Source organism: Salvelinus sp. IW2-2015, linkage group LG2, assembly GCF_002910315.2.
Source record: "Salvelinus sp. IW2-2015 linkage group LG2, ASM291031v2, whole genome shotgun sequence".
Lineage (NCBI taxonomy): Eukaryota > Metazoa > Chordata > Actinopteri > Salmoniformes > Salmonidae > Salvelinus > Salvelinus sp. IW2-2015.
The window spans coordinates 15,103,739-15,128,826 of NC_036839.1; the positions used below are offsets into that span (position 1 = coordinate 15,103,739).

Genomic DNA, 25,088 nt, shown 5'->3' on the forward strand with positions numbered 1-25,088 from the left:
TCCAACTTGGCAAAAATATATCATATTTGACTAAAACAATAATTTCAAACCTTTGTTTGTATTTTTAGATGATCACGTGTCTCTCTATTATACGTGGGAATACTTGGGAACAGATTTCCAAAATTAATATCACTTGGAGCTGATTTTCTGGTGTTTTTACAGTCTTATGTCCAACAATGAAAATTCAAAAAATATATATACAGTGTGTATATGTGTGAAAAAATGCATGCAGGATATGCGTTAGAAAAGAGCTAGCTATAAGTTATAGAAAAGCACAGTTTAGCAGTCATGAGCCTTTTGGCCTTGCAGCCAGGAGTGACACACAGTGTTTTCTAATCTGTTTTGAACCTCTACCATGACAAGGCTGATGCACTTGGCCTCTGATCTGTCTTCCCAGTACCCACCCCTCAATCCTAAATGTTAAGGGACCTGCATTGTGCTCTGTGCTCTTTCCCCATGCAGTCCTGTTCAAAGTGTACTGCAGCGACCACACCTACACCACCATCCGGGTCCCCATGGCCGCCTCGGTCAGAGAGGTCATCAGCGCAGTGGCCGACAAGCTGGGGTCAGCGGAGGACCTTCTCCTGGTCAACCTCAGTTCGGCCGGAGGTGAAAAGGGCCACAGCTATACGCTAATCAAACAATGGTGGTTGACACAGTCTTTCCACACATGGCCTGCTATTTACAGATGCTATGAAGCTCATTAATCAGGCCTGATTTACTAGAAATGATTGGGTGTTGGTGCTGGATTGGTCTGTTTCAGTTACCCGGTATATGCTCAATATAGGGACAGGAGGGCCATGGCCTGCAGTAGAGCAGCATAGAGAAAAGGTGGGGGCAATATTGCTGCAAGCTTGCTTCAACTCATAAGATTCTACACCTGCATGTTGCCGCCATCGCCTGGGACTTGSTGTATGGATATTCCAATGTCTCTGCCAGGGTGTACTAATCCACCTCTTTCTCTGGCCTATGTTTAAACTGCGCTTCACCCGTACCAAGTAGTAAATAAAGCCATAAGCGCTGCTCCTTTGTCTCTGAGATCCTAATCATATTGCCCATACATCTGTTATTTACTAGCATTTGTTTTGCTGCTAAGAATCTGGGCCCAATTCTCTGCTGAGGACTCAGAGGAAGATGGATGTCCCCGTCTGTCATGATCAATGCAATATTGCCAGTTCTAATGCTATCATAAATTCATCCTCTTCCTAGTGTTTTTGACCATTTTCTTTGATAATAAAGTTAGAGGACGACTTTGGGTAAAAGTGACTAGGCAATCAGGATTGAAAATTAACATAGTTGCAGCAGTGTGTGGTATCAATATGCATATGTGTGTGTTTTGTGGGTAGAGTCCTGTGAGCGTGCGTAGAGTCGGTGCAAAAAAGGTTCAATGTAAATAGTCCGGGTAGCCATTTGATTAACTATTCAGCAGTATTATGGCTTGGGGGTAGAAGCTGTTCGGGAGCCTTTTGGTCTCAGACTTGGCACTCTTGTATTGCTTGCCATGAGGTAGGAGAGTGAACAGTTTATGGTTAGGGGTCTTTGACAATTTTCCGGGTCTTCTTCTGACACCGCCTGGTATAGAGGTCCTGGATGGCAGGGAGCTCAGCCCCAGTGATGTACTAGGCCATCCGCACCACCCTCTGTAGTGCCTTGCAGTCGGCTGCCAAGCAGTTTCCATACCAAGCGGTGATGCAGCCAGTCAAGATGCTCTCAGTGGTGCAGCTGTAAAACTTTTTGACTAACCGGTGCCCCCGCCCKTTGACTTTGTAGTCTCGCTATTGTTATTTTACTGCTGCTCTTTAATTACTTGTTACTTTTATCTCTTCTTCTTATCCGTAGTTTTTTGAAACTGCGTTGTTGGTTAGGGGCTCATAAGTAATCGTTTCACTGTTGTATTCGGCGCATGTGGCTAATAAGATTTGATTTGAATTGGTCGGGAGCTCGTAAAACGGCTGATATCCACTGCAGCGTCATCGTTTCCTTACCCTTGTTATGCGACTTCAGAATAGACCATAATAATATGCTAATGTACTGTATTTAACATGATCATGTTTTAATTATCGCTCGTTTGTTGTTTTCCTTCAGATAAAGTGGTGCTAAAACCCAACGATATTTCCGTCTTCTCCACACTCAGCATCAACGGCCGTCTATTTGTCTGTCCCAGGGATCAACTGGATTCATTGGTGCGTAAATACCCCTCAAACATATTGCCCAACAAATGAACAATACAGAAAAACAAGCATTCAGACCCACGCAACTAATTCCCAGAGGTTTTCCTACAAGCTACATCTCATGCAGCTGTTACTATGGAGCATGTTGCGTCTCATGTTGTGTTTCTCTAATGGAATATATTTGTTTTAATCGACTGACATATGTTCACTGGCCTGAGGCTACTGTTGCAATTCGACTTGTTATAGTTGTATAACTGTCATTGTAGCTATCAAAACAGTCCTGTATTTCATATCAGTGTTAGTTTTATGATGAAGAATGATATACAGACAATTGTAAATTATACAGTATATTACGTTTGCGCAATATTTCAGATGCCCTTACCAGAGCAGGAAGGACCCTCCACAGGCTCCATGGGCAGCTTTGAGTTGATGAGCTCTAAAGACCTGGCCTACCAGATGACTCTCTACGACTGGGAACTCTTCCACTGTGTACATGAGGTGCCTCAGACCAATGAGGAATTACTTGATTCTATGGCTGCGTCCTAAATTGCACCCTATTCCCTATACATGTTTCGTGCACTACTTTCGACCCCTGCCTAATGGGGAATAGTGTGCCATTCTGGGTGCAGACTATGTCTTCCTACACTATTTGGCTGTCCCCATAGGAGGTAGAACCGTCTTTGGTTCCAGGTAGAACCGTCTTTGGTTCCAGGTAGAACCGTCTTTGGTTCCAGGTAGAACCGTCTTTGGTTCCAGGTAGAACCGTTTTGGGTTCCAAGTAGAACCATTTTGGGTTCCAGGTAGAACACTCTGTAGAAAGGGTTTTAGATGGAATCCAAAACGATCTACCTGGAACCAAAAAGGTTTCTTCAGAAGGTTCTAGATGGCACCTTTTTTTCTAAGAGTGTATCAATCAACTATTAAACCAATATATTGATACATTATAATATATTGATACATTATAATGGAAACTATCAGGGACACGGTCATTGACTTTCTCTCTTGCCCTGTTCTACAGCATGAGCTGATCTACTATACATTTGGGAGGAAGAACTTCAAGAAGACCACGGCCAACATGGACCTGTTCCTCAGGAGGTTCAATGAGATCCAGCTGTGGGTGATCACAGAGATCTGTCTGTGTGCTCAGCTCAGCAAGCGTGTTCAGCTGCTCAAGAAGTTCATCAAGATCGCTGCCCAGTGAGTGGCCCTTGCCTTGTCGCCCTTTCTCTCATGCACGCACGTTTGCGCACACACTGTCTCCACTGACTGCAGAGCTGTAGTAGTAGAATTGCATACCTGTGTCACTGTCACCCTCCCAATCAATCCCTAAAGGAAAGGTTTAAATGTCAAGATTAACAAATGTGTGAATGGCTGAATGTACAGTGCATTCGTCAAGTATTCAGACCCCTTGAATTTTTCCACATTTTGTTACGTTACAGCCTTATTCTAAAGTTGATTAAATAGTTTTGTTTTCCCTTATCATTCTACACACAATACCACATAATGACAAAGCAAAAATAGGTTTTTAGAAATGTTTGCAAATGTATAAAAAAATTTAAACTGAAATATCACATTTTCATAAGTATTAAGACCCTTTACTCAGTACTTTATTGAAGTGCCTTTGGCAGTGATTACAGCCTCGAGTCTTCTTGGTTATGACGCTACAACCTTGGCACACCTGTATTTGGGCAGTTTCTCCCATTCTTCTTTGCAGAACCTCTCAAACTCTGTCAGGTTGGATGGGGAGCGTTGCTGCTCAGCTATTTTCAGGTTTCTCCAGAGATGGTTCAATGCAGGAGTGGCTTTGGGTTCAAGTCCGGGCTCTGACTGGATGCTCAAGGACATTCAGAGACTTGTCCCGAAGCCACTCTTGCAATGTCTTGACTGTGTGCTTAGGGTCGTTGTCCTGAGTCTTCGCCCCCCAGTCTGAGGTCCTGTGTGCTCTCGAGACGGTTTTCATCAAGGATCTCTGTACTTTGCTCCGTTCATCTTTCCCTCGATCCTGACTAGTCTCCCAGTCCCTGCCGCTGAAAAACATCTGTACAGCATGATGCTGCCACAACCATGCATCACCGTAGGGATGGTATCAGGTTTCCTCCAGATGTGACACTTGGCATTCAGGTCAAAGAGTTAAATCTTGGTTTCATCTGACCAGAGAAACTTGTTTCTCATGGTCGGAGTGCGCTTTACGTACCTTTTGGCAAATTCCAAGCGGGCTGTCATGTGCAGAGGAGTGTCTTCCGTCTGGGTACTCCACCATAAAGGCCTGATTGGTGGAGTGCTGCGGAGATGGTTGTCCTTATGGAAGGTTCTCCCATCTCCACAGAAACTCTGGAGCTCTGTCAGTGACCATTGGGTTCTTGGTCACCTCCCTGACCAAGGCCCTTCTCCCCCAATTGCTCAGTTTGGCCAGGTGGCCAGCTTTAAGGAGAGTCTTGGTGGTTCCAAACTTCTTCCATTTAAGAATGATGGAGGCCACTGTGTTCTTGTGGACCTTCAATGCTGCAGAAATGTTTTAGAACCTTTCCCCAGATCTGTGACTTGACATAATCCTGTCTCAGAACTCTACGGACAATTCTGTCGACCTCATGGTTTGGTGTTTGCGCTGACATGCACTGAACTGCGGGACCTTATATAGACAGGTGTGTGCCTTTCCAAATCATGTCCAATCAATTGAATTTACCACAGGTGCACTCCAATCAAGTTGTAGAAACATCTCAAGGATGATCAATGGAAACAGGATGCGCCTGAGCTCATTTTAGAGTATCATAGCAAAGGGTCTGAATATTATGTAAGGTATTTCTGTTAATTTTTTTTATTTTATACATTTACAAAAATGTCTAAACAAGTTTTCACTTTCTAATTATGGGGTATTGTATGTAGATTGAGATTTTTTTCTTTTTCTTTGATCAATTTGTAACGTAACAAAATGTGGAAAAAGGGAAGGGGTCTGAGTACTTTCCGAATGACCTGTACATGTATCATTTTGGTAATGACAAGTGTTTCCTTCATGGCCCCCTGTGATGACTTAAATTAGTCACACGTAACATGTTACCTGATACTGATAAATCTTTGGACTACTTTCTCTAACAGCTGTAAGGAGTATAAGAACCTCAACTCCTTCTTTGCTATTATCATGGGCATGAGCAACCCAGCCGTGAGCAGACTGAGTCAGACCTGGGAGGTGGGTGTCTGTGTGTTTGTCACTGTGTCTGTCTGACATTGTGCATCTGTCTGTCCAACAACACTCACATGTGTTTAGCACCTGCCCAAGAATATAATGATTTCAACTATCTGTTAACTTTCCCTGTTACTTGTGTTGACAGAAACTACCCAGCAAATTTAAGAAGTTTTACAGCGAATTTGAAAGCTTAATGGTGAGTACTCTAAACTATTTTTAGTCCCACATCAACCATTCATCCACTCACATAGTCTCTAGCCTTGCTTTCTAAAGCTTTAATTTATTCAAATATTGAATTGAAACGTCACATTCTTGCACGGTCATTTGTCATCTAACAATGTATGTATTGCGCTGCACCACCCTTGGCTGTGACTGATGTGCCCACTTAACATGGTTGTGGCAGATCTCAGAACAGTGTGAGTATTTCCACAGGACCCGTCCAGGAACCACCGGGCGTACCGGCTCACTGTGGCCAAGCTGGACCCGCCCATCATTCCCTTCATGCCGCTGCTGATCAAAGGTCAGTGCAGCCCAACACAGCTCTCTCCCACCGTCTACATGACCCTCCATGTTGTTTTACCCATTATCTTACCTATTGACTGACTATTGAGAGGTTTATCCTCACTGCCTCTTGTGTGAAGAAGTTATTATCAGCAAGTTTTGATCTCTTTTTGGAGTGTCAGCCTGCGACACAGTGTAACTAGCTTCTATATTGTTTGCTCTTGTCAATTCCAATCCATATTCTTTTGTCTATGTTCTATGTGTGCAATCATATTGCTATTATCTTTCCAGACATGACTTTCACTCATGATGGAAACAAGACGTTCATTGACAGTTTGGTCAATTTTGAGAAAATGGTAAGGCCCTCCCTGAGGATATTGATTTTGACATGATATTATATTGGAAGTCTAAAATCATAATGGTAACATCTATTTGTGTTTTTTTGTTTTTCAGCGAATGATCGCTAATACAGTGAGAATAGCGAGATACTGCAGAAGTCTGCCATTCAGTAAGTAAACATAACTGTCTTTTAAAAGTCTTCAATTGACTGGGAAGGTTTCTAAGTGCTTGGGCGTACAGGACACTGTTTATAATGAAAATGGTATTTCTCTTTACCATCGTCTCTCAGGTGCAGAACCATCTCAGACCAGTAAGAACCACCCGGACGTGAGGAGCTATGTGCGCCAGCTGACTGTGATTGACAACCAGAGAACACTATCTCAGTTCTCCCACAGACTGGAACCACGCAGGACCTGAAGCTTGGACGGACACTGGACATGTCACATGCTGTTGCTCCACTGCCAACAATAAGCTTGCTTTATATGCTGTACCAGTACACACACATATCCACTCTGCTACATGGAACTTTACATTATTATACAGTATAGTCAAGTCAGCTGCAGAGTTCATCAGCTCCACCTTTAACTGTATTTCAAATGTCAGTATAATTTCTGCTTCTTGTTTTCTTTTGTGTATTGTTTTCATTTTTGTTATCAATGGGCAGCAGTCACTCTGCTTTAAATTTCACCAAGTCATTTTCAAATTCATCTCATTCTCATGTCCCTGAAGCTCTATTTGATTCTTCGAAGTCACCAGCCCCATGAAAAGGACACAATCTATAAAGTGAATTATTGTTTGGAAATAATCATCCATTTGATTATTGTATAATAATCTGTGAGGTTTGTTAAACAGATCACTTTTTCAGATGGAAACATTGGCTCTTACTTCACTCTCTAACCTCCTAAATTCCCAATCCTGATATTCAGATGTGGTTTCCAATCTTTTTTCTAAATCAGATTAGATGCTTTTTATTACACATGTTGTACAATGTGTTCATATATGTATTATGACCTCAGCATGCAATGATTTGAGATGCTGGGATATACAGTATGTGAGAACATTCCTCTTTGAAAGTCTCTAAGGTTATGGTTTTCTGCAAACATTTTAGCCATGTGTATTCTGTAAATATTAAAAATGAATTTGATGTATCTGCTGATGATGCCCATTTGATTGTCCATTGATTCATTTAATAATTAGTTAGTATAAATAATTATGAGCTGAAAAAATATTTACAGTAGCCCGAAATAATATTTCAAATACACTTTTATGCTGTCATGGTATGTCTTTTCATAATAGGAAAACGAATTCAATTTCCCATTATTGCAGGTGTTGGTTGTTATAACAGACTGCTATTTAATTTAATGGTGTCGTTGGAGGTGTACCGGTTTTGCCCATTGAGTGGCGCTGTTGTCATCAGAATTTGTGAAGCTCTTTGAAAGATGTTGGGATACTTCCCTGGGTTTAATGTCTATGGCTATTTCTCTATAGCGTTCAGCACGCAGCCCGAGTCAAGGAAGAAGTTGTGTAACTAGAAATCCCGGTGTGGGGAAATCATACACGTCACGCCCGGTTTCCAGGAAAGTGGGTTCTTTACAGTAGTTCAATGTTTATCTGCAGAAGTTAAGCTACCCATTGGATCTGTCAAACTGAATGTTTCTATTTGTTGCACAATTCAAAGGTAGGCTATGTACTAATATCGCATTGTTTCAGTGAGTAGGCCTACGCGCCATTACATGTTTTCAATTACATACTTTTTTGAAAGTCCATTGTTTTACAGTTGTCTGTTTGGCAAAAGCTTTGGTCTCATGCGTGTCATCGAGGAAATGGGTATTCTTGCTTTAAACTCCTGTTGATCCTGAGCTGCTGAAGTGTCTTAATCTGGCTAAATTATATTTAACACAATTTACACTAGCCTATACATATTTTGTGTGCTGTATGTATGCAGCATAAACAATAGACCATTCCCCTGTTAAATTATTTACTGTAAATGCCTGGAGGCATTTTGATTATGTAAGTAACCGCAGTGAGACTTCTATTTAGTTTTGCTTCGGGTGGTAGTTTAAACACTGCAGCTTCTCTGGAGCTGAAGTTTGTACTTCCTGATGGGACACAGTATGTAATCATATCCGCCACCGGGATGATATGAATGGGTAAAGCAGACGAGGTTTAACTCAATACATTTGATTATTTCTGCTACATTTGTACATTTTCATCTGTAGAGCTCTGGCAGGTATCCACTTGCCTGTATGTGTTCACATGGGTATTGGTCCATTATTTCAGTGTCTGGGGCAGAGTGTTTACTTTCCAGTGAGGACAGGCAAAAACGAGCTTCAATATCCCTGTAACCCTTCATGCTTAAGTGTCTACAGAAAATGTCGGAGCTGCTGATGTACTGAAAAGATTGGTGTGAAGCTAAGTATAGCATCAATAGCCGTAAATCAGTAGAGAGAATTGGCTCCCCTCTGTGACAATGGAGGCATTTCCTGCTGGGCTAGATAGCAATCCTGATTTAGGTCCAGGTAACAGCCTCTTAAAAGCCATAATTGCTGAGCAGTAAATGGGAAACTTCTGAACAATAACCGAGCTACAATTTCCTGTAATGAAGGGATTCTTTCTTTACAAGATGCATTTAGGTTGATATTTAAAAACAAAGGGAAGTGTGTGTTAATTGTTGTCTGTGGGCAAAAAGTTGGTTTGGTGTTCCCTCTACCTATTATTGCACTTTAATTTATATACATTAGGAAGACATAGTCCCTGTTATTTGAATATAGAATTAGAGGTGTGTAGCACCTTTGGGTTTGTTTTTAAAACAGGTGTGTAGTGATAGTGTGTCATGAAAAGTTTGCAGTGATTCATGGGAGACTACAGGATGCAATCCTTTTAAGACCTCTGCTGTGTCTAGCTTTGTAGCCTTACATGTACCTTACAGACCACTCTAGACTCTGCTGGAACAGTCGGTGACTTTGGCCGTGTGTATTTTGTGCAAAGTGATCACAGTAGAGGGAGAATGCATGCCAGGGATGCCATCCATAGTCCTTATACAAGCAGAGGATCCTGGGACACTCACTTAGTGCGTACTGGTGACTGTGTGGCGTAGGTCTGGGACAGGCGGGCTCGTTGAATGGCCCGTAAATCACTGGCTGAGATCAGGGATATCACGGTGCCACTCCGGGCAGACATAGCCAATGACACAGAGGCCTCCCTGGGGTACTGTTCGCAGCACATCCAGCTTCCCAGTCACACACTCTAATGGTGTCCTCAAGTGTACAGCTGCTCTCAGTTGTCACTGGTGCAGGACTTTTACTTTGAGGAATCAGAGTTTGGGGGGGGGGGGGACAAGCCTATGACAGATTTGAGCATCGGTTCTGCTTTTTAGTGAACTCTGCTTATTTTTCCTCCTCCGCTATCGCCTTCCCTGTGGTCCTCCAGACAGACGTTGAGTTGGGGCTGAGTGTCATTATGAGATGTTGCCTCTTAGTGCCTCCTTCGTGCAAATCAAGTTTGATGACATCCACTTCTACGAGAACTGCGGCGGCGGCAGCTTCGGGAGCGTGTACCGAGCCAGGTGGATCCCTCAGGACAAAGAGGTGGCGGTGAAAAAGCTGCTCAAGATCGAAAATGAGGTAGGAGTCCTAATTGCTGAGGCTTTTCATATACTTTTTAATTGTCGGTATAGTAATCATTTTAATTGCTACCCCATTTAGTGGGTTGTGGTGACTTTTGGTACCCATCAGTCATAGTCGTTATACTCCCCCTCGCTTTGTGCACAGACTTTCACATGCTGTATGCTTTAAAGAACGACTATTGCCAAATGAGGGATCATATTAGGCCCAATTAAAGCATGGGTGATTCTGATTCTGGAGATTTCTTGTAAGTGACAAAAATACATCTGATATACACTACATGACCAAAAGTATGTGGACACCTGCTCGTCAAACATCTCATTCCAAAATCATGGGCATTAATAGGGAGTTGGTCCCCCCTTTGCTGCTATAACATCCTCCACTCTTCTGGGAAAGCTTTCCACTAGATGTTGGAACATTGCTGTGGGGACTTGCTTCCATTCAGCCACAAGAGCATTAGTGAGGTTGGGCACTGATGTTGGGCGATTAGGCCTGGCTCACAGTCGCGTTCCAATTCATCCCAAAGGTGTTCGATGGGGTTGAAGTCAGGGCTCTGTGCAGGCCAGTCAAGTTCTTCCACACCGATCTCGACAAACCATTTCTGTATGGACCTCGCTTTGTGCGTGGGAGCATTGTCATGCTGAAACAGGAAAGGGCCTTCCTCAAACTGTTGCCACAAAGTTGAAAGCACAGAATCGTCTAGAATGTCATTGTAAGCTGTAGCGTTAAGATTAAGGGGCCTAGACTGAACCATGAAAGACAGCCCCAGACCATTATTCCTCCTCCACCAAACTTGACAGTTTTCACTATGTATTGGGCCAGGTAGTGTTGTCCTGGCATCCGCCAAACCCAGATGGTGAAGTGTGAATCATCACTACAGAGAAGGCTTTCCACAGCTCCAGAGTCCATGGCGGCGAGCTTCACGCCACTCCAGCCGACGCTTGGCATTGCGCATGGTGATCTTAGGCTTGTGTGGTGCTGCTCGGCCATGGAAACCCATTTCATGAAGCTTCCGACGAACAGTTCCTGTGCTAATGTTGCTTCCAGAAGCAGTTTGGAATTCTGTAGTAAGTGTTGCAACTGAGGACAGATGATTTTTACGCACTACGCCCTTCAGCCCTCATCGGTCTCGTTCTGTGAGCTTGTGTGGCCTTCCACTTTTCAGCTGAGCTGTTGTTGCTCCTAGACATTTCCTCTTCACAATAACAGCACTTACAGTTGACCGGGGCAGCTCTAGCAGGGTAGAAATTTGTCAAACTGACTTGTTGGTAAGGTGGCATCCTATGACGGTGCCACGTTGAAAGTCACTGAGCTCTTCAGTAAGGCCATTCTACTGCCAATGTTTGTCTATGGAGATTGCATGGCTCTGTGCTCGATTTTATACACCTGCCAGCAACGGGTGTGGCTGAAATAGCCGAATCCACTAATTTGAAGGGGTGTCCACATACTTTTGTATATATGGTGTACCTTTTCATACGTATTCTGTTTAATATGCCTATTTTGGGGCCTGCAGAAATATTTTCACTGATATCGTACACAATTCTACACAATTTAGATGACAGCTACAGTGCCTTCAGAAAGTATTCATACCCAAGTGATTTATTCCACATATTGTAATATTACAGCCTGAATTCAAAATGGATTAAATATTTAAAAAATTCACCCATCTACACACATTACCCCATAATGACAAAGTGAATACATGTTTTCAGAAATTTTTGCAAATAAATTGAAAATTAAATACAAATAAATGTACATAAGTATTCACACACCTTAGTCAATACATGTTAGAATCACCTTTTGCAGTGATTACAGCTGTGAGTCTTTCTGGGTAAGTCTCTTAGAGTTTTTCACATCTGGATTGTCCTATATTTGCCCATTATTCTTTTCAAAATTCTTCAAGCTCTGTCAAATTGAATGGAGATTATTGCTAGACAACTATTTTCAAGTCGCCATAGATTTTCAAACAGATTTGAGTTAAAACTGTAACTCGGCCAGTCAGCAACATTCACTGTCTTCTTGGTAAGCAACTACAGTGTAGATTTGGCTTTGTGTTTTAGGTTATTGTCCTGCTAAAAGGTGAATTCCTCTCCCAGTGTCTGGTGGAAAGCAGACTGAACCAGGTTTTCCTGTCGGATTTTGCCTGTGCTTAGCTCCATTCCGTGTCTTTTTTTATCCTGAAAGACTCCCCAGTCCTTAACGATGACAAGCATACCCATAACATGATGCAGCCACCACAATGATTAAATATGGAGATTGGTACTCGGTAATGTGTTGTATTCGATTTGCCCCAAACATAACACTTTGTATTCAGGACAAAAAGTGAATTGCTTAATTTTCTTTGCTACATTTTTTGCAGAATTACTTTAATGCCTTGTTGCAAACAGGATACATATTTTGGATTTTTAAAAATTCTGTACAGGCTTCCTTATCACTCTGTCAATTAGGTTAGTATTGTGGAGTAACTACAATGTTGTTGATCCAGCCTCACAGCCATTAAACTCTGCAACTGTTTTAAAGTCATCATTGGCCTCATGGTGAAATCTCTGAGCGGTTTCCTTCCTCTCTGGCAACTGAGTTAGGAAGGACACCTGTATCTTTGTAGTTACTGGGTGGATTGATACACCAATCAAAGTGAAATTAATAACTTCACCATGCTCAAATGGATATTCAATGTCTGCTTTTTAATTTTTTTACCCATCTACCAATAGATGCCCTTCTTTTTGAGGCATTGGAAAACATCCCTGCTCAATTTAATACATTTTAAATTCAGGCTGTAACACAACAACATTTGGAAAAAGTCAAGGGGTGTGAATAATTTCTGAAGTCATTGTAAATTTTCAGTATATTTTGTTTGTGAATTCTATGTTTGCCTGTGTGTCCCCTGTTCAGGCTGAAATCCTCAGTGTACTGAGCCATCGGAACATCATTCAGTTCTATGGGGCGATCCTTGAAGCACCCAACTATGGAATTGTCACTGGTAAGTCTCTACAACCCTAATCTTGCTAGTTTGTCATGCAATAGTAACCACAGCTATTATCTCCTCAGCAGATTCAGACCACGTTTATATCTATCGTGTTAATGGAAAACCAAGAAACACCATCTGTTCATACTTGTTTCACAGCTATTTTGTTTGCTTAGAACTGAATGGTGCTGTGGTCTATATTAACACATTAGTTAGTAGATGGCTTTATGGTTCAGTAAGATTACATGTTGCTGGCTTTTTGTTAATGTTAGCGACTGATGTTTTACCATGTGACATGTGACAGTCCTCACCCTGTGGTATGGGAAACCCCTCCCTGTGCATATTCTGAGTATCACATCACATGGCAGACTCAATACTCCCATGGTTAGGATGTTAGCTATTAATTTTTCAGCCATTGAGTGGTGAATGACACTGCCGTTGATAGAAATAGTGCTCACTAGATATCTATTTACTGTATTGATTTATACTTTGTAGATTTTCACCTTTCATTTACTAATAGGAGTTTTACTACTTAGTGTATGCCTCCATTTCCTCCCTTATCTCTTCCTTAGGGGTTTTTAAGCATGCAACTGCACTTATGGTGAACTCTTGTCTGCAGCCTTGCCTCAGACATGATTCTATCTTTGTTCTCTATAGATAATTTTTGGGGGCAAGCTTGAAGGACAATAACACTCAAAAACAATATTTTGGTATTTGTTTCATTAGCACATTTTTCAAGATATAGAACTTTCAAAATACAGAAAGTGATGATGTGTCCAAACACTCTCTGTGTTTTGAGAGCTATATATCTTGAAAACTTGATTGCTGACATGAAAAACATGTTGGGACTGTATCAACAGTGGACTAATGAAACAAACAAAAGTGGTATTTTCCTTTAAGTTTTTGCAGTTTGGCCTTAAAGTGACGTAAGCAATCAGGTTATTTTGGAAGTGTCCAAACACTACTTTTAGGATGATTTCCACAAATGACATTTAACTACATGTACTCTTTCCCATTCAATGTCAGGCCACCCACTCCCATGCTTACTCCACCTGCTCTTGCTCTGCTCCCATAGATCGTGGAACGTTGTTGTGTGGAAACATGCAGCCCTAGTTGAAAAAAAAGAAAGAAATCACATTGTATAAGCATTGTGCGACTTCATGGATTGATGAATTGGAAAATATCTTTGTTAAAATTAGGTATTGCTCGGACAGGAAAACAGATGCCCCTTTGATGTTTCCTCTGTCTGTTTATGTCTTATAATACAGCCACATTTGCCCTTTAGTCGCTACGAGGCAGTAATGTTCAAATCTTTCACAGTGTTCTCCGACTTTACATTTCACTCCTCCAGCCAGTGTTACATGAGTGCGAGAGATGGGGTTGGCTCAGTGTTTCTGTTGCAGTCGTTTTGCTGTGGCTCTGCTCCATGGCAAAGTCATTGCCGCCTCGCCCCAAAAATAAGCAACATGAACAAATATTTCTGCCGAGGCGCACTTTGAAGATAATAGAACAGTCCACATTTACTTTTCCTCTGCAAACAAAAGGAGTAATGAATAGAAAAATCGGACAACCCCGTAGTAGAATAGTTTATCTATTTACCTTGTTGTTGTGTGTTCTATGCTAGATAAATATTAATCTCGAGGTGCATTCAAATTACGAGTGCCATAGGGATGGAAACATGCATTCTGACAAGCAGTCAATGCACAACAATTCTTGCAATTTGCAAAAACAGCAGTTCTAATGGCCTTTATTAAAAAGAGGGGGCTCCCAGCTTTCCATTCTTGATTTATTTATTTCTCAACCCCTAAATATGTGCCAACTGCACCATTTTAAACCCAGAGACTTTAGCAGCTGCACTGTTAAGAAGGTTACTTCTCTGCAATTCACTGTGAGTGCACAGGGGGGACTGGGGCTATATGTAACACAGGGGAGTGCACAGGGGAGACTGGGGCTATATGTAACACAGGGGAGTGCACAGGGGAGACTGGGGCTATATGTAACGACAGGGGGTGCACAGAGGGGAACTGGGGCTATATGTAACACAGGGGAGTGCACAGGGGAGACTGGGGCTATATGTAACACAGGGGGTGCACGGGGAGACTGGGGCTATATGTAACACTAGGGAGTGCGCACAAGCGCGGACAAGACTGGGCGTGTGTAACACAGGGGAGTGCACAGGGGAGACTGGGGCTATATGTAACACAGGGGAGTGCACAGGGGAGACTGGGGCTATATGTAACAATAGTCAATTGTAGGGTAACTTTGGGTAAAATGCCACCCTACCTAAAATAATTTTCTTGGAGTGACTTAAAACATTGTGATGAGACAGATTACATTTTTTGTTGAGCAAGAGCAGTGGCAACCAGGGTGACATGATGTGGTTTTTGTAAAAAGTACAGGCAGGGGGGGGGGGGTGTTATACCAGGTGGCGGATTACCCCATTATATTATATTCACTGTTTAAGCAAGTTTTTTGGGACATAAAATCAATCAATAGGATGCTAACAATTTAAAAGATCACATTTGAGATCTGGCTAATGATTAGCCTGATGGGCTAAATGTAGATGGGCAACCCCATGCTTCAGCCTTTTTATCTATAGCCACTATGCTGCATCAGTTGGGCTACTGATGAAAATGCTTATTGCAAATAGCATACCTGATAATATGCATGGTCCAATATGTAAAAATTATTTTAACAAATCATTTTACCAATATGCTATTGGGCTCATTTCTAGAGGTGGAAATTACATTTTACATGGTGTCAGCTTTGGATTAGAATGTTATTTTAAAAGGTCACCAGAACTTTTCAGTTCTTATACACAACCACCCCGCCGCAATATCCAAAGGAAACACTGGGTCGGCTGGTTGTCAAGGAGCTGCTGTCTCTATTTATCAAAGCAGAATCTAATTAGCACCAGATAAAGGAAAGTGTTTTATGACAATTCTGATCATGCCATTTCCACATTCATCAGCTCAGTTATATATTTCTCCTGTCTGCTCATATATCAGAGGCTGGTGTCTCCGCTATCTAACAAACAATGTCTATCAGGAGATGACATTTGTCTCGGCTGACCCACGTGGCATCGTGTTTGTCAATAACTACCTACATTTACTGGAGGAAAGCAATTTTTTTAATGTCATAACACCTTATATCGTTATTCCTTTGAGTTTATGATTCATACTCACGTTGAGGGGGCTATATTGTGATGGACAGCAAAACTTTGTATGATAAAAGCAGTTCAGGAAGTTGTATTATCTATTAAATTTGCCACTCTTAGAAAAAAGTGTTCCAAAATGGTTCTTCGGCTGTTCGCATAAGATCACTCTTTTTGGTTCCAGTTAGAACCCTTTTGAGGTTATACCTGGAAAGGTTGTAGGTTTGAGGTTTCCCTCTTTGGAAAGGGTTGTACATGGAACCCAAAAGCGTTCTGCCTGGAACCAAAAAGGGTTCTTCAAAGGATTCTCCTATGGAGACAGCTGAAGAACCCTTTTAGGTTCTAGATAGCCCATTTTTTTAAGAGTGTAGTATAGTTTTTATACAGTACCCAAGACAAATCTGTGAGTTAATTTGACCATTGGATAAAAAGCTACTGCTTATATACTGCAATGTGGGTTGGATTGAATTGAGCCCCTGATCTTCATTTTCAAGGTGATGATTGCACTTTTCTTCCCAACACAATACCGCAATAAATGTGAATACCTTATTAAATGTGAGTCCACATTTCAAAGATGTATTTTGTGCTCCATGGGGGATTCGAACTTACTCTGCAAGTGCAACACAATCTCACACTCAATTCGTGCAAATATATACAAAAAGTATTTCAGCAGATTTTGTGCATTTTTAATTCCTTTGAAAATACACACATTTTTGTGTGACTTAAATCATAGGAAAATACACAACTCTTTGTGCGACTACATTCATAGGAAAATACATTTTTGGCGGGCAAACTTCGGGAACAATATTTTGAAAGTTTTTGGAGCTGTCTTTTTTTGTATCCTAAATGTATTTATATAAAAAAACTATTTAACAACCCAATATTGTTAATAAGCCAGGTTGTCACCGAAATACTTATAATAAGCCTTCATTTTGAATTTTGAATTTCTATTAATGCCAATGCTGTTTTCTATGCTTGTTTTCGCTTAATAGTTTGGGATACTGGTGCTATGTCGGATTTTATGAGGGTTGCCAGATTGGAGTAAAAAGCTGTGTTTGTCTTTTTTATTTTTTTTGTGGTATCGATGAAGGTATTTGATTTGGGAATGGGGATACATTTTCATGATGGGAAATGAATGAATCGATAAATGTGGGCAAACAGAAGACCTGTTGCAATAGATGTTAGGAACTTAGTGCCTTACCTGTCACGGATCCCTGCGGAACTGTCATTACGCACACCTGGTCCCTATTCCCTTTGATTAGTAATTGTATAAGTGTGCCCTTTGTTCACCATTGTCCTGTCGATTATTGTTCCAATGTCCGTTGGTTCGTGTGAGTACCTGTGCTATGTTGTTTTGGCTTTCGTGCCACGTATATTGTGCAGATGATTACGGGTCTCGTCCCGTGTGATAATCATTGTGCGATTGTGTATTTATTCGAGGTACTCCTCACTCTTTTGTTTGGGTTTCTACCCTGTGTTTTATATACGTGTTTGTTTGGTCTTCGACCCCGGGGCCTTTTCACGGCACGCTGTAATTTGGGAAATAAAAAACCCTATTACACATCCCTGCGCCTGTCTCCCGATCTCTTCATACCGACTTGACATTACCACTGTGAGCTAACTGTCCAGAGCCACATTTGCTAACGATGCACATACTGTAGTTTTATTATCAGAGTGCCAGTGGACTTCTGGTAAGTATGCTTTAGTGAGGAAGTGTTGGGATCAGGTACAACTATGTTTACCCACCCCCAAAGTTAATATTTATGAGCAATTCACGCCTGTATAAAAAATATTTGAAGGGGTTAGGCAAAGGCTGAAATTGGGGTTGAGAGTAACCCTTAAGACCACAATGAAATCTGTAGGAGGTCTTGGTGTTCGTATCTAAACCACATAATGTAAAAGATTAGATCTATAACCTACATCCTTCCTGGATTTATATTAGGGCATAATATGGTCAGGTCAATTCATATTATTAATTACAAGTACAGGCCTGGTTCCTTCCCTCAACTGTGATTCTTGTTTGCACTATTATCTGTGGTGAGATAGGAATGTATGTTGTGCAAACATCAGACTCCCACTAGTCTAGTTGATATCAGATAATGTCAATTTTAGCCATCTGTCTTTGTCAGGCGAGGCCACTCTATAGTTCATGGAGCGACAGGAGAGCTGTGTGTCTGTCTCTGTGTCTCCCCGGTACTGAAGTGTCTCAGGGATTTAACAATGATTATTGGCAGTGCTTGTGGCCTTTTTACAAGGAGGTGTTGCATGGACTATCAAAGCATCCTACTCCCACATGATGCTTCTGTTATTGCTATGTTAGTGTGTTTCCCTTCACTACTGGTCTGGGGAAAGTATGCATTAGAGTAATATGATGGGTCTGATCCTTCTTGAACATTATAGAAAAATAGTTTTACAGGGATATAGTTTTGACATTGATAGTTTAAAGGGTGACTGCACTTCCTGATTTGGCCTTGTTTTCCATCAATGTTCATTAAGAAATGCTTACGGTCATGAGTGTGTGTGGGTCTAATGTTGGTGTTTCTTGGGTGTGTCTTTGCCATTCAATCACAACAAGGCCAGTAGTGAGTACAGTGAGGTAAGCTAAGCTAGCTTTGCTATGAGATCGACGTTCAGGACTTCTCCTCTCCTGACTGACTTGCCATCTTAAGATGGTCAGCTAATTCAGTTCTATGTGTAGGCTAAAACCTGTGCTGACCTTATGTTTAACCAAGCTGACAGCAGCTAGCTAGCATAGCTCMACTATTATTCTGACATTTCACATTCTTAAAATAAAGTGGTGATCCTAACTGACCTAAAACAGGGAATTTTTATGGGGATTAAATGTCAGGAATTGTGGAAAACGAAGTTTAAATGTATTTGGCTAAGCTGTATGTATGTAAACTTCCGACTTCAACTGTATATATACACTGCTCAAAAAAATAAAGGGAACACTTAAACAACACAATGTAACTCCAAGTCAATCACACTTCTGTGAAATCAAACTGTCCACTTAGGAAGCAACACTGATTGACAATAAATTGCACATGCTGTTGTGCAAATGAAATAGACAAAAGGTGGAAATTATAGGCAATTAGCAAGACACCCCCAAAAAAGGAGTGATTCTGCAGGTGGTGACCACAGACAACTTCTCAGTTCCTATGCTTCCTGGCTGATGTTTTGGTCACTTTTGAATGCTGGCGGTGCTCTCACTTTGGTGGTAGCATGAGACGGAGTCTACAACCCACACAAGTGGCTCAGGTAGTGCAGTTCATCCAGGATGGCACATCAATGCGAGCTGTGGCAAAAAGGTTTGCTAGTGTTCTTGTCAGCGTCGTGTCCAGAGCATGGAGGCGCTCCAGGAGACAGGCCAGTACATCAGGAGACGTGGAGGAGGCCGTAGGAGGCAACAACCCAGCAGCAGGACCGCTACCTCCGCCTTTGTGCAAGGAGGTGCACTGCCAGAGCCCTGCAAAAATGACCTCCAGCAGGCCACAAATGTTGCATGTGTCTACTCAAACGGTCAGAAACAGACTCCATGAGGGTGGTATGAGGGCCCGACGTCCACAGGTGGGGTTGTGCTTACAGCCCAGCACCGTGCAGGACGTTTGGCATTTGCCAGAGAACACCAAGATTGGCAAATTGCGCCACTGGCGCCCTGTGCTCTTCACAGATGAAAGCAGGTTCACACTGAGCACATGAGCACATGTGACAGACGTGACAGAGTCTGGAGACGCCGTGGAGAACGTTCTGCTGCCTGCAACATCCTCCAGCATGACCGGTTTTGCGGTGGGTCAGTCATGGTGTGGGGTGGATTTCTTTGTTGGGCCCGCACAGCCCTCCATGTGCTCGCCAGAGGTAAGCCTGACTGCGCATTAGGTACCGAGATGAGATCCTCAGACCCCTTGTGAGACCATATGCTGACACATGCACATTTGTGGCCTGCTGGAGGTCATTTCGGCAGGGCTCTGGCAGTGCACCTCCTTGCACAAAGGCGGAGGTAGCGGTCCTGCTGCTGGTTGTTGCCCTCCTACGCCCTCCTCCACGTCTCCTGATGTACTGGCCTGCTCCTGGTAGCGCCTCCATGCTCTGGACACTACGCTGACAGACACAGCAAACCTTTTTTGCCACAGCTCGCATTGATGTGCCATCCTGGATGAACTGCACTACTGAGCCACTTGTGTGGGTTGTAGACTCCGTCTCATGCTACCACAGAGTGAGAGCACGCCGAGCATTCAAAAGTGACCAAAACATCAGCCAGGAAGCATAGGAACTGAGAAGTGGTCTGTGGTCCACCTGCAGAATCACTCCTTTTTTGGGGGTGTCTTGCTAATTGCCTATAATTTCCACCTTTTGTCTATTCCATTTGCACAACAGCATGTGAAATTTATTGTCAATCAGTGTTGCTTCCTAAGTGGACAGTTTGATTTCATAGAAGTGTATTGACTTGGAGTACATTGTGTTTGTTAAGTGTTCCTTTATTTTTTTGAGCAGTGTATATATATATATATACCAAACTCCCAGTAATGATTATTTGGGTTGTTTACCCAATACATTACTGGGAGTTTTATTTATATACAGTGGGAGAAGCAAGTATTGATACACTCCGATTTTGCAGGTTTTCCTACTTACAAAGCATGTAAGGTCTGTAATTTTTTATCATAGGTACACTTCAACTGTGAGAGACGGAATCTAAAAAAATCCTGAAAATCACATTGTATGATTAAGTAATTAATTTGCATTTATTGCATGACATAAAGTATTTGATAACATCAGAAAAGCAGAACTTAATATTTGGTACAGAAACTCTTGTTTGCAATTACAGAGATCATATGTTTCCTGTAGTTCTTGACCAGGTTTGCACACACTGCAGCAGGGATTTTGGTTCCACCCTCCATACAGACCTTCTCCAGATCTTCAGGTTTCGGGGCTGTCGCTGGCAATACGGACTTTCAGCTCCCTCCAAAGATTTCTATTGGGTTCAGGTCTGGAGATGGCTAGGCCACTCCAGGACCTTGAGATGCTTCTTACGGGAGCCACTCCTTAGTTGCCTGGCTGTGTGTTTTCGGGTCATTGTCATGCTGGAAGACCCAGCCACGACCCATCTTCAATTGCTCTTACTGAGGGAGAGGAGGGTGTTTGGCCAAGATAATCTTGGCGATACATGGCCCCATCCATCCTCCCCAATACGGTGCAGTCGTCCTGTCCCCTTTGCAGAAAAGCATCCCCAAAGAATGATGTGTTTTCCACCTCCATGCTTCACGGTTGGATGTGTGTTCTTGGGTTGTACTCATCCTTCTTCTTCCTCCAAACACGGCGAGTGAGTTTAGACCAAAAAAGCTCTATTTTTGTCTCAGACCACATGACTTCTCCCATTCCTCCTCTGGATCATCCAGATGGTCATTGGCAAACTTCAGACGGGCCTGGACATGCGCTGGCTTGAGCAGGGGACCTTGCATGCGCTGCAGGATTTAAATCCATGACGGCGTAGTGTGTTACTAATGGTTTTCTTTGAGACTGTGGTCCCAGCTCTCTTCAGGTCATTGACAAGGTCTGCCGGTGTAGTTCTGGGCTGATCCCTCACCTGAGATCATTGATGCCCCACGAGGTGAGACTTGCATGGATCCCAGACCGAGGATGATTGACCGTCATCTTGAACTTCTTCCATTTTCTATAATTGCGCCAACAGTTGTTGCCTTCTCACCAAGCTGCTGCCTATTGTCCTGTAGCCATCCCAGCCTTGTGCAGGTCTACAATTTTATCCCTGATGTCCTTACACAGCTCTCTGGTCTTGGCCATTGTGAGAGAGGTTGGAGTCTGTTTGATTGAGTGTGTGGACAGGTGTCTTTATACAGGTAACGAGTTCAAACAGGTGCAGTTAATACAGGTAATGAGTGGAGAACAGGAGTGCTTCTTAAAGAAAAACTAACAGGTCTGTGAGAGCCGGAATTCTTACTGGTTGGTAGGTGATCAAATACTTATGTCATGCAATAAAATGCAAATTAATTACTTAAAATCATACAATGTGATTTTCTGGATTTTTGTTTTAGATTCCGTCTCTCACAGTTGAAGTGTACCTATGATAAAAAATTACAGACCGCTACATGCTTTGTAAGTAGGAAAACCCTGCAAAATCGGCAGTGTATCAAATATTTGTTCTCCCCACTGTATCTTTCAACTATGCTATAATGTTCAACGTACAATTTCAATCTATCTAATCGAATAGAATCTACAGATTGCGTGTTGAAGATAAATACTTTTACTAAGAGTATTAGTAATTGACTGACCCGGTCTCTCCAGATCGCCTAACAGTACTATTTCTAGGGTAAATTTTTGATCAATGCTATGCATTTTCAGCCATTTCTGAGACCAGAAACAGGCTACCTAAGGGCAATACCAAAATAAATGGTCTATTGATTCTGTATCCTCACAACAAAATCTGCAGAGATTGTATTCTCACAACTAAATCTGCAGAGCTTCGATGATTTTATGCCCCAAATGGTGGTTAAGTTATTAATTACACTTTGGATAGTATATCAATACACCTAGTCACTACAAAGATACAGCTGTCCTTCCTAACTCAGTTGCCAGAGAGGAAAGAAACTACTCAGGGATTTCACAATGAGGCCAATGGTGACTTTAAAATAGTTAGAGTTTAATGGCTGTGATAGAAGAAAACTGAGGCTGGATCAACAACATTGTAGTTACTCCACAATACTAACCTAAATGACAGAGTGAAAAGAAGGAAGCCTGTACAGAATAAAACTTTTCCAAAACATGCATCCTGTTTGCAATAAGGCCCTGAAGTAAAACCGAAAACAGATTTGGCAAAGAAATTAACTTTATGTCCTGAAGACAAAGTGTTATGTTTGGGGAAAATCCAACAACACACCACTCTTCATATTTTCAAGCATGGTGGTGGCTGCATCATGTTATGGGTATGCTTGTCCTTAGCAAGGACTAGGGAGTTTTTTTTGATAAAAAGAAATGGATTAGAGCTTAGCACAGGCAAAATTCACCTTTGAGCAGGACAATAACCTAAAACAGAAGGCCAAATATACACTGTAGTTGCTTACCAAGACAACATTGAATGTTTCTTCTTTTTAGTTAGCTTTGCGACAGTATCAAAATACATTTTGGATTGTTCTTATTCTCCTCAATTGGGTTGGAAAAATAGGATGATCAAGCAGCAGTGAGGGCTCTTCGATATTGCACGGTACTGTCTTTCCAAGCTAGTATGAATACTTCCAGTTTGGTAAAGAGCAATTTCCATTCCAATTTTTTGGAAGCTTACTTCAGGGCTCGAGTATTTTCTGTATACCAGGGAGGGAGCTAGTTTCTTGTGACAATTTTTGTTTTGTTTAAGGGTGCGACTGCATCTAAGGTATTACACAATGTTAAATTTAGATCCTCAGTTAGGTGGTTAACTGATTTTTGTACTCCGACGTCCTTGGGTAGGTGGAGGGAGTCTGGAAGGGCATCTAGGAATCTTTGGGTTGTGATGATCCTTGGTTGGGATCTGAGCAGATTATTTGTTGCTATTGCAAACGTAATAATATGGTGGTCTGAGAGTCCAGGATTATGAGGAAAAACCTTTTAGATCCAAAATATTTATTCCACGGGGAAAAAAATAGATCCAGGGGATGACTGTGGCAATGAGTAGGTCCAGAGACATGTTGGACTAAACCCACTGAGTCGTTGATGGCTCCAAAAGCCTTTTGGAGAGGGTCTGTGGACTTTTCCATATGAAATATTAAAGTACCCCACAATGTGAATGTTATCTGCCATGACTACAAGTCCGATAGGAACTCTGTATACGGCCCAGGAGGCCTGTAAACAGTAGCTATAAAAAGTGATTGAGTACGCTGCATAGATTTCCTGACTAGAAGCTCCGCTCTACAGCACTCACAATTCAATCGCTGGTTGCAAACTGCTTTCAGCCAGCTTAGTGGACTTTCTTCACTAACATAGTCAATGTAGTCAGCTCAGCTATCCCCATTGAGACCATGTCTGTGCCTCAATCTAGGTTGGGCAAAACTAAACATGGCTGTGTTCGCCTTAGCAATCTCACTGAAATAAAGACCTCCATTCCTGTCATTATTGAAAGAGATTGTGATATCTAAAAAAACAGTCATTTTTGTTGTGGTAAATTGACATTTGCTATCGTAAATGTTAGCAATACCTCCGCCTTTGCAGGATGCGCGGATATGGTCACTAGTGTAACCAGGAGGAGAGGTCTCATTTAACACAGTAAATTCATCAGGCTTAAGCCATGTTTCAGTCAGGCCAATCACATCAAGATTATAATCAGTGATTAGTTAATTGACTGTAACTGCCTTCAAAGTGAGGAATCTAACATTAAGTAGCCCTATTTTGAAAAAAGTGTTTTGATAACTTTCAAGTGTAACAGTTCCATGTAGAAAAAAAGCATACTTCACATAATACTTAAGAAACCATTGTTCCTTAAGTATATTAGGAGTGTTCTGCTAATATAACAATGTGCAAATATTATACCTTCCTGTAGGGTGTTCCCTGACCTGTTTGCTCCAGACCTCTCATCACAGATACTAGTCATGAAGGAGCCTGGCTTCTTCAACACAGCTCCTGTTTCACAGAGGGAGGGAGAGAGAGAGAGAGAAAGACTGTCGCGCACAGTCATGGAAGCCAACAGTAACTATACGGTTGAACATAGCCAGTCAGAGTTCCTGATTCTCTGCTAATTCACAAGGGACACATGCCAGCATGGCACTGACTGGTTGGCATTACTCACTCTGGCTCAGGAGTAGTCCATTGGCACAGTGGAAGGGGGCACCTCCTTACAGCATACAAGACACAGTTGGTTAAGTGAATTCCAGGACATAGTAATTTGACAATTGACCATATCAAATGTGACCAACCTGATTCAAGTGTCCTCCATTACTCTGAAGCGGGACTGGTATCTAGCCACTGCCTCAGCCTTCTGTAACAATTCCTGATATGGTAGGGGGGCTCCCATGATGCTGCTGAACAGCAAATCCATCAGGTTTTGTACATAGAAGGAAATCAAATATAATCACGCAATAAACATATAGTGAGAAAAATGAATTTTAAAAAGTACTTTTTATGCTAAAACAGGCACTGCAACTACAGAATAGATTCAGTGACGCTGATGCTGTTA

The 25,088-nt window shown here is 42.0% G+C and overlaps 2 protein-coding genes across 6 annotated transcripts in view; both read left to right on the forward strand.

The window, feature by feature from the left end:
- The window catches only part of LOC111975159 (rap guanine nucleotide exchange factor 4-like), a 41,519-nt gene extending 34,166 nt beyond the window's left edge, over nucleotides 1–7,353 (forward strand). For all 5 annotated transcript variants that reach the window (XM_024003374.2, XM_024003367.2, XM_024003381.2 and 2 more), the window contains 10 exons: nucleotides 463–609; nucleotides 2,086–2,183; nucleotides 2,544–2,669; nucleotides 3,190–3,368; nucleotides 5,265–5,355; nucleotides 5,498–5,548; nucleotides 5,785–5,872; nucleotides 6,145–6,209; nucleotides 6,307–6,361; nucleotides 6,482–7,353. In XM_024003374.2, the coding sequence (XP_023859142.1) occupies nucleotides 463–609; nucleotides 2,086–2,183; nucleotides 2,544–2,669; nucleotides 3,190–3,368; nucleotides 5,265–5,355; nucleotides 5,498–5,548; nucleotides 5,785–5,872; nucleotides 6,145–6,209; nucleotides 6,307–6,361; nucleotides 6,482–6,609 (1,028 nt within the window). In that variant the 3' untranslated portion in view covers nucleotides 6,610–7,353. The remainder of the gene's footprint in view (nucleotides 1–462; nucleotides 610–2,085; nucleotides 2,184–2,543; nucleotides 2,670–3,189; nucleotides 3,369–5,264; nucleotides 5,356–5,497; nucleotides 5,549–5,784; nucleotides 5,873–6,144; nucleotides 6,210–6,306; nucleotides 6,362–6,481) is intronic.
- Nucleotides 7,354–7,673: 320 nt separating this feature from the next.
- LOC111975186 (mitogen-activated protein kinase kinase kinase 20) overlaps nucleotides 7,674–25,088 on the forward strand; it is a 71,779-nt gene continuing 54,364 nt past the window's right edge. Inside the window, exons 1-3 of the mRNA XM_024003401.2 lie at nucleotides 7,674–7,870; nucleotides 9,622–9,815; nucleotides 12,708–12,795. Coding sequence (XP_023859169.2) covers nucleotides 9,657–9,815; nucleotides 12,708–12,795 — 247 coding nt within the window. The 5' untranslated portion in view covers nucleotides 7,674–7,870; nucleotides 9,622–9,656. The remainder of the gene's footprint in view (nucleotides 7,871–9,621; nucleotides 9,816–12,707; nucleotides 12,796–25,088) is intronic.